Raw genomic sequence first — 16,053 nt, 5'->3', positions numbered from 1 at the left:
GAGAAGATGCAGGACGAGAAGGGTGCCAGCCTGGGCTCCTACGCCTGGACTTCAGGCCGCTCAGATTTCAAAGGGAAGGTGAATAACAGTGTGGGGGGAAAGCAACCATGGGCCCAGGCATCAGACCTCCACTGGCAAAGGTTCTGACCACAGGACCCAGAAGACCCACTCCTGTCCAAGGCAACCATGCTGGGTCAGCCCCAGAGGAAATGGCCTGGGGGGTCCACACTCCACCTGACTCATCAGGAAGAAATGCAAACTAAACCAAGAAGGCGAAGATGAGCGGCAACAGACTTGTGGCACCATGCGGGCCCCTCCTGGGGGCTGCCCACTGAACTCCACCTCTGGCCTCTAGCCCTGGACCCCCAAGGCTGGACCTCCTCATTCCTAACCACTCCCTGTTCCTCCGGCCACTCTACACTTTCCATACCTGTCCCTCTCCTTCCTCCAAACTCACCCTTGCAGAGCAAACTCAAATGTCATGTCCACAGCACAGGCACCTTCCCTACGCCTGGAACCACGATGAGTCAGTCCCTCGAAGGAACTCTACACAACTGTTCACAAGCATGTTTTAGCCCCAGTCTTAGCCTGCTCCACACTCCAGCAGTCTGGGTGGGGAGCCCTGCCCTTGCTGAGCCATCCTGAGCTCCTGAAGGAGCTGTGGTCTTCCTCCTACTGGCATCCCTGCTCTCAACACAGAGCCTCTGTGCACACAGGGGCCACTCAGAAGACAAATGCAGAGCTCATCAAGACACCAACAGGTGCACGGGCCACTGTGGCCCTGGCTTGAGGAGGCCTGGTGAGCGGGTGGGCATGGCTAAGCCATGAAGAGAGCCACTTGGAGAAGGAAGATGAGAGCCGTCAGGAGGCCTGCTTCTGCAGACGACCTTGCTGACGCGGACACCACTGACACACCGAGTGCCAAAGGGTGCTTTCAGCATGGAGTGCCCTAAGACACACACAGAACTCACCAGGATCTCATCACGTGCACACACACATCAAGCATAAGCACACACACTCATCAGGATCTCATCAAGCATAACCAGGAATTAGATAAGGATGGAGAGGAGAGGAGGAGGCCCCGAAGCCTTTGCCTGGGGCCTACTCAAGTAGGCCTACTACTCCTTCCTTCTACAGTCTACTCCCCCCCTTTCTTCAACATCCATCCTCCTACTGGCCCTGCTACGGCTTCCCCAAAGGGATTCTGCAGAAAGCAGCTATATCCACTGTGGGCACAACAACCTGGTGAAGATATGGTTCTCAGTCTCTCTATGTCTCTCCCGTGCTGAGGCACGGGCAGTGACACACCCACCCCTGCCCCCGAGTTCTCTGGGCACGTGCAAGGACTACACTGACACCGGCCAGAGACCGGGGGCATCCAGCAGAGGCCCAGGCCTGGCCGGGCAACAGGCCTTCAGCCACTGGAGTGGGAGCGAGTGTCCACACATATACACCGTAGACCATCGGGGCCTCCCCTCAGCTGCGGGCAGGACGCTTTCTCAGGAAATCCAAAGCACTACACATCCAGGTGGGCGGCTAGCCAGCAAGGCAGGTTCCTCTCCCAGGGCTCTTCCAATGCCCCCACCGCCCTAGACCAGTGAGCCCAGGTATGGGACTGTGTGAACCCGGGGCCTGACAACTGCCCCAGAGGTGGGGGATGGTCCTGCTCACCAGCCCCTCGGTCTCCTCAGTCGTCCTCTGGAAGTGTGCGGCCATCGCCATGTAGTCTCGCATCTGCTTGTGACACTCCAGGCACTTGATACTGTGCCGGATGAGCCTCACGGGGTCTGGGTAGAGCGGCAAGGCGGGGAGTGGGGTGCTGGCGTTGCTGGAAGCCTGGCCGGGCTGGGAGGGGGAGGGGGGCGCTGCGGCGGCTGGCGCCGTGGAGTTCACAGGGGTGGACACAAACATCTGGTCCGCAGAGATGGGCTTCACAAGCAGCTGGGAGCACTGCATGACGAGCCCCTTGCTCTTGTGGTCGCGGGCGTGCCGGAGCAGGCTGCACTTGTTGAAGAAGAGCAGTGTCTGGGAGCACAGCGTGCACAGCACCTCAATGTGGACACTCCGCCGGCCGTAGTGCTGGCTCAGGCTCTTCTCTAAGGCGAACGCGTCCCCGCACTCCAGGCAGCAGTAGCCACTGGCCGGCACGTGGATCCTGCTGTCCACGGGTGGGCTGAGGTTGGGCGCATAGAGGGGCACGGGGTTGGAGCTGTGGAGGACCTTGTTGAAGACCTCCACGACCAGCGGGGCGGCCTTCTTCACCTGGTGGACCAGGGGCACTGACATCTGCGTGGGCTGAGGCTGACTCCGCCTCTGTGCAGAGGACTTGGCGGTCACTGATGCAGCCACACTGTGGGGGACCAGGTTCAGGTTGGCCAGGTGCACGGCCTTGGGCAGGAGGTTGGCAGGGGCAGGGGTGGAGGCTGGCGGTGCCGGGCTCTGCTGCGGCTTTCTGCCCACCTGCGCGCCCGAGGCGGCCCCCTTTGGGCCCCGGGCCCCGGAGCTGAAGCAGGAAGGCGAAGGTTCTCTGGCTTTCGCTGTGCACTCCTCCCCTTTCTGGTCACTCTGGGGGCTCCCAGGCTGTGTGCCCACCTCAGCAAAGTGCTCCACCCCGGACAGGGTGGTGGCCTCGTCCTCGGGTGCCTCGCTCGGGGCCTCGGCGGTGGCGCTTCCTAACGGCGAGCCAGCGGGGGATTTACTGGGGTCGTCGGGGTCTGGCAGGATCCTCGTGACGGTCCGCTTGATTTCCCCTGAAGACGTCTTGATGGTTTTGATCCTGACTTTGGGGATTGCTGGTGGGGAGCTGGCAGCCACGGAGGGGGAGCCCTTGCTGCTGCTGTCACTGCAGATGCTCCGAGGGCTGTCAGAGGGCTTGATGCTCTTTCGGGTGGCCTCCAGGGGGCTCCGGGGACTCTTTGGTGACTTGGGCATCTTGGGGCTGCCTTTGGAGCCCTCCTTCGCGGGCCCTGAGGGATCCTTCGTGTGGCTGGGCTGATCCTCCTTGGCAACATTGGCCACTCGTTTAGCCTGCAGGGCCACCAAGGCCGCAACACAGGAGGACAGCTTGGAATGAGCTGGCTTGAGGCGCTGCCTGGGGGGGACCGCCGAGCTGGTGCCGAGCTCTGAGGCCAGCCCCTTGGGCTCTCCAATACTGTTGCCGGGATGGCTACTGAAGTCCAGAGCGTCCCCGAAGAATCGACTGGCATCCAGTTCCTTGTGCACCTCCAATGCTTTCTGCCCGCCTCGCTCGTGCTCCTGAGGACTGCCAAGGGGCAGGGGCTCAGGCTTGGGTTCTTTCTTACAAAAGTGATCAAACATATGCAGCTCTGGGACCGGAAACTTTGTGAGAGCCTCCAGGACAGGGCCCCCCACAGATCCACACCCAGGAGGGGGTGGGAAGTAACTGTCAGAGTGCTTGGGCTTCAACCCAAACCCATTGTCTTTGATGGCGTCCTCGGGCTCTGGGCTGGAGATCGGACTGAACTGGTTAAAAGTTGGTAATGGCTCTGACTTGGAGGCCTCCAGCTTGCTGGGGAAACCCCTGGTACTGTCTCCATTCATGAACGTAGAGTCAAACTTCCCACAGTTGTGGCCTAGACTGTGGGGGTCTGCAGGCAGGTCAGAGCCCCGGAACCCATTGTGCAGGAGGCTGGGGGCAATGTGGTCTTTCTCCACCTCAAATGACTCCTGGCGGCTGGTGTTCTTGACGATGACACTCACAGCCGGCACATCCGAGGCTGAGCCTGAGTGAGACAAGGACACGTTCTCATCCACACACAAGCCTGGGGGTTTGAGGGGGCTTTCATTCTCCTCACTGGGGGTCTGGATGGCCTCCTTGGCGTCAAGGCTGGTGGGGTCTGGGATGTCAAAGGCAGCCAGAAGGTCGTCAAAGTCTGGAGTCTTCATATCCCCCATGGCTGGATGCAGGCAAGGGCTAGAACAGAAACAGAACAGAATTAGTGACGGCCGGATCCCACCAAGGCTCGATCCAGCATCATCTTCATTGCATAACCCACTCACTGACACGCATGCGGCCAGCACGCCCACACACAAACCCCTACTCTGTGGGAAGCCACACCCCTGAGTTCTACCTCAGTGGGTTTCCAAAATGCTGGGGGTGCTGGGGGGAGGAGTGGAGAGAAAAGTTAGCACATTGTGACATGCCTGCCTGGTGGGCTCGAAGTATCAAACAGGGAAACTCCTGGCTGGCTACATAATCGAAAAGAGTACATTCACGTGATACTCCCTCAATTTCTCAGGGAATATCATCACTCCACAATCATAAGCATGAGCAAAAAACTACTCAGTCCTTAAAAAAAAAAAGCCTGACTCAGCACCAGTACCTCCATTCTTTAGAAAATTTCTGGTTCATATATGAGACTTGGCTATAGAAAGTGAAGTTGCTCAGTCATGTCCGACTCTTTGCAACCCCACGAACAGTAGCCTACCAGGCTCCGCCATCCATGGGATTTGCCAGGCAAGAATACTGGAGTGGGCTGCCATTTCCTTCTCCAGGGGATCTTCCCAACCCAGGGATCGAACCTGGGTCTCCTGCATTGCAGACAGACGCTTTACCATCTGAGCCACCAGAGAAACCCAGACTTAGCTATAATTTCTGCTAATTTACTCTTAGTAATTGATCATTAACTTTGGTTTTTTGCTGCATGAATTCAATCAAATTCAAAATGATTTACTATTGCCAGGATTTAAGCTATCTCATAAATAAACTCTAGCCTATTACATCATCCCCAAGTTTTTTGTTTTTTTTTTCTCTAGTCAGTGTCTGCTCGATTCCTTAATTTTCACCCCAAATTCATTACTGGTTGGTGAGTGGATCACTAAACCTGAGGGACTGGGTGACTCTCAAAGAAGCACACAGTTATCAAGCTGACCAGGGAACAGTTTTAAAGCCCTCAATTTTACTTTAATACACAAAGAAAAGAAAATCTACCTGATTTCTTCATGCTTTGGAGAAGCAGGGCTACAAAACTATTGTAAAGGAGGAAACCTGAGGCCTTCCATTAAGAAATTATTAAGGCACTCACGTTTAGTTGAGATGTGGGGCTGGCTGGTTCAAACCTGTTGAGAAGAGGAAGAGAAACCCCACCATCTCCCTGGTTCAGCCCATAAATCCTGCATCTGCTGTAGCATCCCAGAGCCTGACATGCTTAAGTGTCTCTTACACCATGCTGGTACTGAAAGCCTTTGTGAATGCTGACCAACACAGCTCTTTCGTAAAGCGTAACAGTGGCTGCACAGAACCAGATAAGGGGTAAATCCCTGGGCCCAGAACCCCAAAGCCAGAAATTTGTTCTAAGAACAAAAATTCACCCACAAGTTATATGCAAAAGTGTATCGTATTATTAAAACAACACCAAAAGGAAACACACGCAGACACACAAAGAAATCTAAATGTCCATGGACAAGGAATGGTTAATAGACTATTATGTAGTCGTTAAAAACTCTAATTATGAAACCTAGGTAGCAACATGGAAAATCACTTACAGTGTTAAGTTTAAGAAAAGATAAATACAAAACCTTTGTCAAACTATAACAATGTAAAACTGAGCATGCATTTGGGCCAAGATTGAAAGAAAAAAGTGATTTGTGCACGGTGGTGGGATTACTGGTGGGTTATTTTTTCACAACTTTTGTGTGTGTTAGTAGACTCCTTTTATAATTAAAAAAAAGGGAAAACATAGGGAAAAAAAGGAAACAGAATCACAGGGGACCAGTCAGCATAGGTATATCTATTGCCGCCCCATGGGATCAACAGGCTTGCAGGCTTGGTTTGTTTCTTGTCCCACCCCACCAAGCCCCAACAAAACACACCTGCCTTCTTAAAGAGTTCTCACAGAACACGAAATTCCCTCACAATTGGGAAGATGTCTAATTATGGTAGACACTAACAAAGTGAAACCCCAATTATCTTAACAGAATATGAGCTGGCAGAATCACTGAAGAGATGTAAAAGTTTCTGGATAACAAGTGATTGTCTCGTGGGACAGAAGTGTTGGAGCCCATAAGTGAGGGGAAGACACTGGGTGTGGTGGGAGCACCAGCTCCAGGTACCAAGTGAGATGCCATGCAGGCCAGTCCCAAATGCAAGGAGACACCTGTGCGGCATCCGCTTTACCTTCAACTCCCCAGGGCTCCTCTTCTGTCTAGGAAAACATGGCTGAGGGAGCAGGGCTGAACAGACTGGGCTTTTAAGGGGCTGGGAAAAGCATGTGGGAGAGGAGTGGTGGCAGTTGGCAGGTGCTTCAAGGGTCAGTGAGGAGCCCACCACCTTTACCTCTGAGTCACAGAGATCCTACGTGGAAGTCCTGTTCTCCACACAGAGAAACCTCAGGAGTGGGCTGAGAATGGTCAGAGGTCAAAGCAAAAGCTATCTTTTGCTAGGAAAACCAGAGCTAATAAATGGTATGGCGGGTCTCTATTTAAAACAAACCAAAAAAATTTAATATAGATTTTATGAAAAAGGGAAGAGGAATAGTCTAAAATGTTAAAAAATATCTCAACAGATGAAATTTTCTTTCCTTTTTATCTATACTTTAAAATTATTTATTCAAACTATTTATTTCTAATTTTATTACTTAAGTAATTGTATTATATTTTTAACATTATGAAAAGAAGAATAAATTAGGCAGGCCAAAAAATTTAAGGAATTTCTTACAGAGGGCTCCAAAAATCATTACTATAAAACTCTTAAAGTATATCTAGCATGACTCAGCAAGGGACTGCCAGCTAGAAGATTGGTGAAGTAACTTAATTAAGATTAAAGGTATAGTCAAAATAATAAGCTTCAGCACACACCAATGTCTGTAAACTGTTGCAAGCAGCCAAAGTTGGAAAGTGAAGTGAAGTCGCTCAGTCATGTCTGACTCTTTGTGACACAATGGACTCTAGCCTACCAGGCTCCTTCCTCCATGGGATTTTCCAGGCAAGAGTACTGGAGTAGGTTGCCATTTCCTTCTCCAGGGAATCTTCCCAACCCAGGGATCGAACCCGGGTCTCCTGCACTGCAGACAGACACTTTACCGTCTGGGCCACCAGGGAAGCCAAAGTTGGAAAGGGTAGACCACAAAAGGCTGCCTGCCTGCCCGCCTTGCCTCACCTGGGGGCAGGCCTCAGGACCCAGGGTGATGGCCCCTGCCCCAGGGCCACAAATACCTGGCTGCCTGGCCTTACCTGGGGGCAGGTTTCAGGACCCAGGTGATGGCCCCTGCCCCAGGACCACAAACACCAGCCTAGGACCCAAGGCCCACACTGCAGAACATTCAGTAGGGCTCACCCTAAAGCATCTGAACAAGCCAGATGCAGATCTGGTGAGCTAACCCAGTGATCTAAAGCGGCCAATCAGCAGGCAAGGTAGGTTCCCCGGGGCTCTGGGGCCCGGGCTGAGAGATACTCTCCCTTCAAGGTGAGAGGGTGGAAATGTGCTATGATGCATACAAGTCCCTTGAGGGTGAAGAACAACTTCAGAACTGGCAGAATGACACTGTATCCTCTCAGGGTAACTTTCTATTCAGGAAATATCTGGAAACTAAAAAAATTAATTAATAAAGTGAATATAAATTCCCACCTTTTATTATAGGGTCTACCTGCTGCCCAGGACATTCTGCCAAACTGTTAAGTAAACATCAACTAGATGAGAGGGAGAGAACACCTTGATTTTGAAAGGGCCTTAATCAGGCCTGATTAACCTAGTAGAATTCTTTAAAAGGATAAAAGCAATATAATTATGGCAGAACTAGTAGGCAGAAAATTTCTAATGCGAAAATTCCACCAGAAAAACCAACAAACTGAATTCCACATTGCTGTGTGTATGTCTGTCTTTATCTGATTGTTGTTTATGGGAAATCATGAACAACAGCATTTTTTTTAAAAAACCACTGATCAGTTCTGGACTGGAACTTGATGCTTTCATAAACTGCCTAGAATGGTAGTTTCCAACCATAGGGCACCCAACTTCATATCCACAAATGTGCCTCCAGTGACCAGCCGTTAGAAACACCACTACTGGGACTTCCCTGGTGGTGCAGTAGATAAGAATCAGGCTTGATCCCTGGTCCAGAAGAGTCCACAAGCCCCAGGGCAAGTAAGCCTGTACACCACCACTGCTGAGCCTGAGCTCCAGGGTCCAGGAGCCACAACCACTGAGCCCACGTGCAGCAAATACAGAAGGCCATGCCCCTAGAGCCTGTGCTCCGGAACAAGAGGGGCCACTGCAACTAGAGAGCAGCCCCTGCTCACCACAACTAGAGAAAACCTGCACAGCAACAAAGACCCAGCACAGCCAAAAATTAGCTAGAAAAAAAAATTTTTTTTAAAAACCCACTACTGAATAAGAGTCCATGAAAAAATTAATTTGAAAAGGAGGTATCATATTTAAAATGCTTTGAGAACCAATAATCTAGCAGAAAATACACTAGTCTTGTTTCACAAGGGAAGAGGTTTATCTGTCTGTTCACCACTGCATTTTCCATTAGGCACTCAATAAATATTTACTGAAGCAATAAAATGCAACCTTCAAGATTGCAAATGGCCTAAAAGCTGTTCCAGAAATCAAAATGCAAAATTAAAAGACAAGTTCTCAGGAGGCTGTATGAATAGGCAAAATTATGGCAAAGAAGCCTCAGTGAAGGCAAACGTGAAGGAACACTTAGGCAAAAGCAATTCCAATTACACTTTTAGAATAATGGGTTCTGAGCTAAACTGTTCAATAAAGAAGCATCAGCTTAGACTGTTCCCTTAAGACACCATGTTGCATGTCTCATAACAGAAAGCCCAGAAAATACTGGGCAGTATCAGAAAGGACAGCGGAAACAAAATAAAACTTGTGATCCCACCCTTATTCAGAACCACTCCATGTCCACAGCAAGACGTGCTGTGCAGTTTTGGCTCCCCATATCTTAAGAAAGATGTACCAGAATTGGAAAATGTCTCAAAAAACGAGATTGAGTAGATGGAAGAGCTTTCTAATGAGAGCCTAAAAATCAGAGCTCTATTTTATTCTAGAGATGATCGTTTAGGGGCAAGGGGGAGCATAACTGAAGAATCGGTTTATTCACCAAACCTCAAACACTGGAGAGTAGAAGGCTGCATTTTTGAAGTCTGAAGTAAATGAACATATAGGTCTACAACAACGTGATCCATTAGTCAGAAAATACGCTGAAACTGTTAAAGAGAAAATGCATAAACGTGGTAGCATCCACATTTACTCAAATCTAGGAAAAAAAATTTTAATGGCTCTGAGAAACTGAAAACTTGGTGGCCTGTTTCTCTTAACAGTGTTAAGTTCAGAAGCAACAGATTAATGAGAGTTCAATTACAGGACATAAGTGGGGGAGATGCCCTCCAGATCTAAGAAAAGTCCGATTCTGTTCAGTGCAATCTGTCTAATGAGACAAGGCAACAAGCAGCATCACAGATTTTCAGAACAACCAGAGTGAGAGACCACATGACCCAGGGAACACTGGGCCGTGAGGCCACAAAGACAGGTTTCTTTGCATCTGCCACTGCTTGCTGGGTGAAGACTACAGGGGAAGATGTGTGTGTTACAACCTGCAGGTGACCTCTTTACGCTGCTGCCCCACATGATCAAATGTGGTGTAAATGTTGACATCATCTATGTTCAATTATTGTTATTAACAGTTAAAGGTTTAAAAGTGAATAAACAGAAGTTATCCTCAGCTTTTTATTTTGGAAGAAGCATCCCAGGGGATAAGAAAGCAAAAAATTACTCAATCAGTATGAAAGCACAGAGAGAGAAAGAGAAAGATTACTTAGCAGATACTAAGAAAGCACTTGAGTTGGTTCCCAGGTGGGAGAGCTTCTGAACCAAGATGGAAGCTGGACAAAAGAGAGAACGAGCGAGCAAGCTGCTACTCCCACGACCTGCAGGAATGTCAGTCTGGATGCTCAGAAATGTCAGAAAAAGACATTGCTACTATGGGGCTAGAGATGGGAGCTCAGTGAAACTTTAGCTGGATCAAAGGAAACAGGAAGAACTACCCTTCACCAATTAACTGTGTGAGGATCTTCGGCAAGTCTTGGCTTAATATGTAAAATTAAGCTAACTTGAAGGACCTCTGAGAAACTGAACAGGCTAGGCTACAAATTAAAACTATCGGATTTCTATGTAAAACTTGAATCCTAAAGAAGACAAGCAGACTGTCTACCACATATATACTAGTGCCCTCCTCAATACACACCTGAGGCCTCCTTACAGATCTAAGTGACCCCAAGTCATGGACGTTCTGAGTCGGTCAGTGGCCAGTGCTTCATTTCATGAGGCACCTGGTATTCTAATCATTAGCAAAAAACAGCCAGAGAGAGTCTCAGCTGTATACAAGAAAACTGTGCCCCAAAGGACCCACGCAAAAATGAGAAAGAGTTCCATTTGTCTCTTTGTCTGGTCTTTGCCAGAATGATTGCTATAAAATGCTTATCTGATCCCATCTCAAAATCCCATCACCTTCAAACAGAGCTCAAACTCTTCCCCAGCAGGCAGAATCCATTCCCATCTGCTCTGTGTCCACCTCTCCAGCTGCTGCCCAGGGTACCTTTCAGTTACTAGTGGTTCTCTCCAACTTTCTTGTGCCTGTGGGTCAGAGCTCAAGCTGTCCTCCTCACTGGCCCCCAGTATAAACCTGCCCCCAAACCCCCCTCATCCCAGATATCATGCTCCAGGCGCCCTCCTCCTGGACGCCTTCTCTGAAGAGTCTGCCCTTCTCTTGCTCTGTGGCAGCGCTGCCCAGGGAGGCTGGGATCGTAGCCTTTGCCTCGAACACACCTAACACACCTGGCACCCAATGGCATGTGGGCTGTCACTGCCCCCAAGCCTCCCAGAACCTTTTCCTGAGGCCCTTCAAACCCTGGCCGACACACCTGTCCCTGCCTGCCCTGCCCAGGTGTCCCTACTTTCTCCCTCTCTAGGCCCTTCCAGCCCCAACCAAAAATTACATTTCCCAGGAAGAGAACTGCAGTGCAAGCATTCTGACAAGACTCACAGGATGTCAGAGCTGAAGCGGACCTCAGGAATGACCTGGTCCAGGGACTTCGGAATACCTGTCTGCAGACTGCTGATGGACCTGCTGCAAAAGAATAACACAAAGAGTGACTTTACAACAGAATCCCAGGTTCCACTGTGGCAACTCTGATTCAATGGGCCTGGGACAGATCTCTGCATTGGTTTTTAAAGCTTCCCAGTTGATTCCAGGGCTCTGGGCTAGTACAACCTGTTCATTTTATTCACGAAGAACTGAGGCTCAGAAAGAACAGGTTCACCCATCTCATAATGATCCAATGCCAAGACTTCTGTGGGCACCGAGGACACAAAGGGAAGGCCCAGACCCTGTTGTTGAGCGCCGTCCCTGCTACAACCCACTGAAAACACCTCACAGCCACACACCTGTGGGCACCCCCAAATGCTCATCAAGGGGACACAGGCCTCCTAGGCAAGGAAGGGAGGAGGACTTTCTCTGACGGTCCCTGTCAGAAGTCACCCCACCCTCCCTCATGCTCCTGTTTGTTTCACTTGTGGGATAATTGCCTACCTTTATTTCAGTTACTTCAGTAACATGTTCTCTCTTCTGCTTCTTCATAAGCTCCTCAGTAGGCATTCACTGCATCATTAGTTAATCGGTATCCCTCAATTCAAGACTTAGCTGTCTACCTGGAGAGGCATCTCCAACCTAATGCTGCCAAAATCTAACTCTTGATTTCCTCCTACCTTCTTTCTCACTCAGTAAATGCCAACTCAAGCCTTCCAGATGCTTAGGCCAAACCTCTGCATCCTCAAATCCTCTCTTTCCCCTCATAACCTTCATCTAAATCCATAAGCAAATCCCACCAACTCTACCTTCAAAAATCCAGCCGTTTCTCAGCACCTCCAATCATCTTCTCCTCTTTCCTGGATCCCCACAAAAGCCTGCTTGCCTAGTCTCCTTGACTCTACTGTTGTTGTTGTTTAGCCATAAGCTGTGTCCAGCTCTTTGCAACCCCATGGACTGCAGCCTGCCAGGCTCCTCTGTCCATGGGATTCTCCAGGCAAGAATGCTGGAGTGGGTTGCCATGCCGTTCTCCAGGGGATCTTCCCAGCCCAGGGACTGAACCCATGTCTCCTGCACTGGCAGGTGGATTCTTTACCACAGAGCCACCAGGGAAGCCCCCTTGCCTCTGCTACTCATTTTCAACACAGCAGCCAGAGTGCTGCTTTTAAAACACCCACCAGATCATGTTCCTCCTCTCCTCAAAAGCCTTCCACATCATCCCATTTCATGAAGAGTAAAGTCCAGTCTTCACCCTAGCCTACATGCCCAGGATGATCTAACAGTTCCTCAACCACGCAGGGCATACTCCTGCTCTGAGTCTCTGCATTTACTATTCCTCTGCTTGGGATGTTCCTCCCCTCAGATTTCTGTGGGCTCAGTCTTCACTCCCTTCAGGTCTTTATTCAAACATCACTTTGTGAGGTGCCCTCTGTGACCACTACGCATAAGCTACCAATCCCCAACCTCACCATCAATTTCTGTCCCTTCAGTCTGCTTTTTCCTTCATGGCCCTTAGACCATCTGACACATTATAAAATTACTCATCTATCTGTTGTCCATTTATAGGCTCCACTTTGTTTGCTAGACAGTAACCCTGGTTAGAAAGCGGGAACAATGCGATAGGCTTATCTGTCCAGAACTAAGATTGTTCAAGGATAGTACAGATTCCTGAGCAGATTTATCACCAGTGAAACAGCTGGTAAATTTGCTATGTTATCTGTGTTTAGCTTTTAAAAATCTATTATAAGTAGAGAGAAACTGAGTGGTGATGGGGCCTTGCCAGTGGGAAGGGTCTGAAGCAGCACTTGTCTATGAATTTGAGGCCTCTGTGGGACTGTTTAAGTTAAATATTTTATTGGTGGAAGTGCCTACTGGCCACTGTCCCCACAACAAGGTCATCTGTCTTGAGGATGGGATCAGCGTGATGCCAGTGGAGGCGGAAGACTAGCTCTGAGATGATGAGGACATGGGGTGGTCTGGAATTTTAAGGAAAGAGGATACAACTCTGTGACTATACCAAAAATCACTGAATTCATGCACTTTACATGGGGGAATTGTATGTCATGTGAATTACCCCTCCATAAAGCTGTTGCTGCTGCTGCTAAGTCGCTTCAGTCGTGTCTGACTCTGTGCGACCCCATAGAGGGCAGCCCACCAGGCTCCCCTGTCCCTGGGATTCTCCAGGCAAGAACACTGGAGTGAGTTGCCATTTCCTTCTACAATGCATGAAAGTGAAAACTGAAAGTGAAGTTACTCAGTCGTGTCCGACTCTTAGCGACCCCCTGGACTGCAGCCCACCAGGCTTCTCCATCCATGGGATTCTCCAGGCAAGAGTGCTGGAGTGGGGTGCCATTGCCTTCTCTGCCATAAAGCTGTTAGATTCTTAGAAAAGACAGAAAGGAAGGAGGATAGAACAGAAAGGAAGCACGGTTATAAAGCACTGTACAGCTGCCAGCAATGATGCAAGTGGAAACTAGGTTTAGGCAACAAAATTGAAGCAGGAGTAAGAACCAAGATAAAAACAGATACGTTGTGACCAGTAGCCCCTTCCTTTCATTACTTGAAACAGATCCCAGCAGGAGCAAGTACTGCGAGAAGCCACTTTGTTAAAACGGAAGGGGACCCAGGGCCTGAGTAAAAAGGAAGACAGGGCTCCTGCTGTCCACACACCATCCTGAGGAGTCCCCACCCACTGAACTTTGTAAAAGCATCATCTCTTGGTAGCAGAGACCCCCAAACTTGGGCAAGAAGCCTCAGACCTACTGGGAACCAAGCATTCACTCCCAGAACAAACGGTCCCCTCTGGTGCCTACGGTGGCTCTGCGTGTGTCACCAATCTCATCCACCACGGGCAAACCAGAGTTCCCAAATTTAAGGGCTGGGGTGAGGGGCAAATGTGCTGTTAGTCTTGGGGTGTCTCTGCAGCTCCCTAGCTCACTACAGAGTTCGGGAGTCAGAGAGTCAAAGGCCTGGTCAAGGCTGCCTCTCCCAGCTGCTCTGTTCTCACTCCCCATTTCTTCTCCTCACAGCTCCACACACACATAAACATATACTCTTCTCCTTCCCCTCCCTCTCTCATCCCTGATTCCCTCCTCCATGCCCCCTCCGTCCCTCCATCCCATCCTCTCTTCCCCTCCTCTCTCCCTCCTCCACCCCCTCCTCTCTCCCTCCTCCACACCCCTCTCCATCCCTCCAGCCCCTCCTCTCTCCCTCCTCCACGCCCCCTCCATCCCTCCGTCCCCTCCTCTCTTCCCCTCCTCTCCCCCTCCTCCATGTCGCCTCTCCATCCCTCCGTCCTCTCCTCTCTTCCCCTCCTCTCTCCCTCCTCCACACCCCTTTCCAACCCTCCGTCCCTCCTCTCTTCCCCTCCTCTCTTCCCCTCCTCTCTTCCTCCTCTCTCCCTCCTCCACGCCCCCCTCCATCCCTCTGTCCCCTCCTCTCTTCCTCCTCCACACCCCCTCCATCCCCTCCTCTCTTCCCCTCCTCCATGTCCCCCCTCCATCCCTCCGTCCCCTCCTCTCTTCCCCTCATCCATGTCCCCCCTCCATCCCTCCATCCCCTCCTCTCTTCCCCTCATCCATGTCCCCCCTCCATCCCTCCATCCCTTCCTCTCTTCCCCTCATCCATGTCCCCCCTCCATCCCTCCATCCCCTCCTCTCTTCCCCTCCTCCATACCCCTCCATCCCTCCGTCCCCTCCTGTCTCCCTCTTCCATGCCCCCCTCCACGCCCCCCTCCATCCCTCCGTCCCCTTCTCTCTTCCCCTCCTCCATGTCCCCTCTCCATCCCTCCGTCCCCTCCTGTCTCCCTCTTCCATGCCCCCCTCCACGCCCCCCTCCATCCCTCCATCCCCTCCTCTCTTCCCCTCCTCCATACCCCTCCATCCCTCCGTCCCCTCCTGTCTCCCTCTTCCATGCCCCCCTCCACGCCCCCCTCCATCCCTCCATCCCCTCCTCTCTTCCCCTCCTCCATGTCCCCTCTCCATCCCTCCGTCCCCTCCTGTCTCCCTCTTCCATGCCCCCCTCCACGCCCCCCTCCATCCCTCCGTCCCCTTCTCTCTTCCCCTCCTCTCTCCCTCACACTTTTTTCATTACCCCTTTCCTCTGCTCTCTTCTCTCCTTCTCCTAAAAGAGATCTGGGTGAGCTCTTCCACACGGCTGCTCAGATCCCAGGCAGCTCACCTCCTGCAGGAACACAGGGCCCCAGCCAAGGCAGCTTTTCAGCAGCAGCCTGGCATGCCAATGGACCTGACATCCAGGTGTGCACAGGTGTGCCCACTGCGTGCGTCTCTGGTGAGCCACGGGAATGACAGGGAATAATGTGCTCAAGAAGACATCTCTATGTGCCCTTCCACCATCAGACAAAATGGAATATTAAAAGTGCTTATCTTTTAAAGACATTATCTGTAAAATGTTCACAAATAAAATGATGTGATATTTGGGATTTGCCTCAAGACAAACACAGGGCAGGAGGAAGCGGGAGGGGACACAGATAATGAGACAAGATTGGCCATGAACTGGTAACTGTTAGGTCTGCTGTGAGGAATACATGGGGGTTTGTTACGTTATTTTCTCCATGTATGCACATTTCAGCATATTAGGGACCAGACTCTTGGAGAGTGGACTCTACAGGTGCAAACAGCCAGCCTCCAAGGTCATACTCATTAGGACGGCTAGTATCAAAAACAAACAAAACAAAAGCAGAAAACAGCAAGTGCTGATGAGAATGTGGTGGAGAAAGTAGGGTCCTTATGAGTTGCTGGTGGGAATGTACTGTTTCCACAGTGGCTGCAATTATACAAACGCAGCGGACCTAACACTTCTAGGCATACAGCCGAAAGAACTGAAAGGGACCGCAAAGAAGTATTTGTAAATCTATGCCCGTAGCAACATGATTCACAACGTCCTAAAGATGGGAAAAAGCAAAAAACAAAACAACCCAAGGAAGAAAAAAAAAAACAAAACAACCCAAGGATCCATCAGTGGATGAATATGTAAA

At 50.5% G+C, this 16,053-nt stretch overlaps 1 protein-coding gene across 3 annotated transcripts in view; it reads right to left on the bottom strand.

Annotated features, from left to right (window-relative positions):
- Window positions 1-16,053, bottom strand: part of ZNF592 (zinc finger protein 592) — a 49,690-nt gene that overhangs the window by 18,565 nt on the left and 15,072 nt on the right. The window contains exons 3-4 of one of the 3 annotated variants that reach the window (XM_069560376.1): window positions 11,016-11,099; window positions 1,672-3,934 (exon numbers count right to left, since the gene is read on the bottom strand). In XM_069560376.1, the coding sequence (XP_069416477.1) occupies window positions 1,672-3,915 (2,244 nt within the window). In that variant the 5' untranslated portion in view covers window positions 3,916-3,934; window positions 11,016-11,099. The remainder of the gene's footprint in view (window positions 1-1,671; window positions 3,935-11,015; window positions 11,100-16,053) is intronic. The other 2 variants (XM_069560377.1, XM_069560378.1) reach the window with 2 other exon arrangements.

The sequence above is a fragment of the Ovis canadensis genome, chromosome 18, assembly GCF_042477335.2.
Source record: "Ovis canadensis isolate MfBH-ARS-UI-01 breed Bighorn chromosome 18, ARS-UI_OviCan_v2, whole genome shotgun sequence".
NCBI lineage: Eukaryota > Metazoa > Chordata > Mammalia > Artiodactyla > Bovidae > Ovis > Ovis canadensis.
The sequence above is the reverse complement of the archived record's forward strand: the minus strand, read 5'-3'. Positions and strand labels throughout refer to the sequence as shown.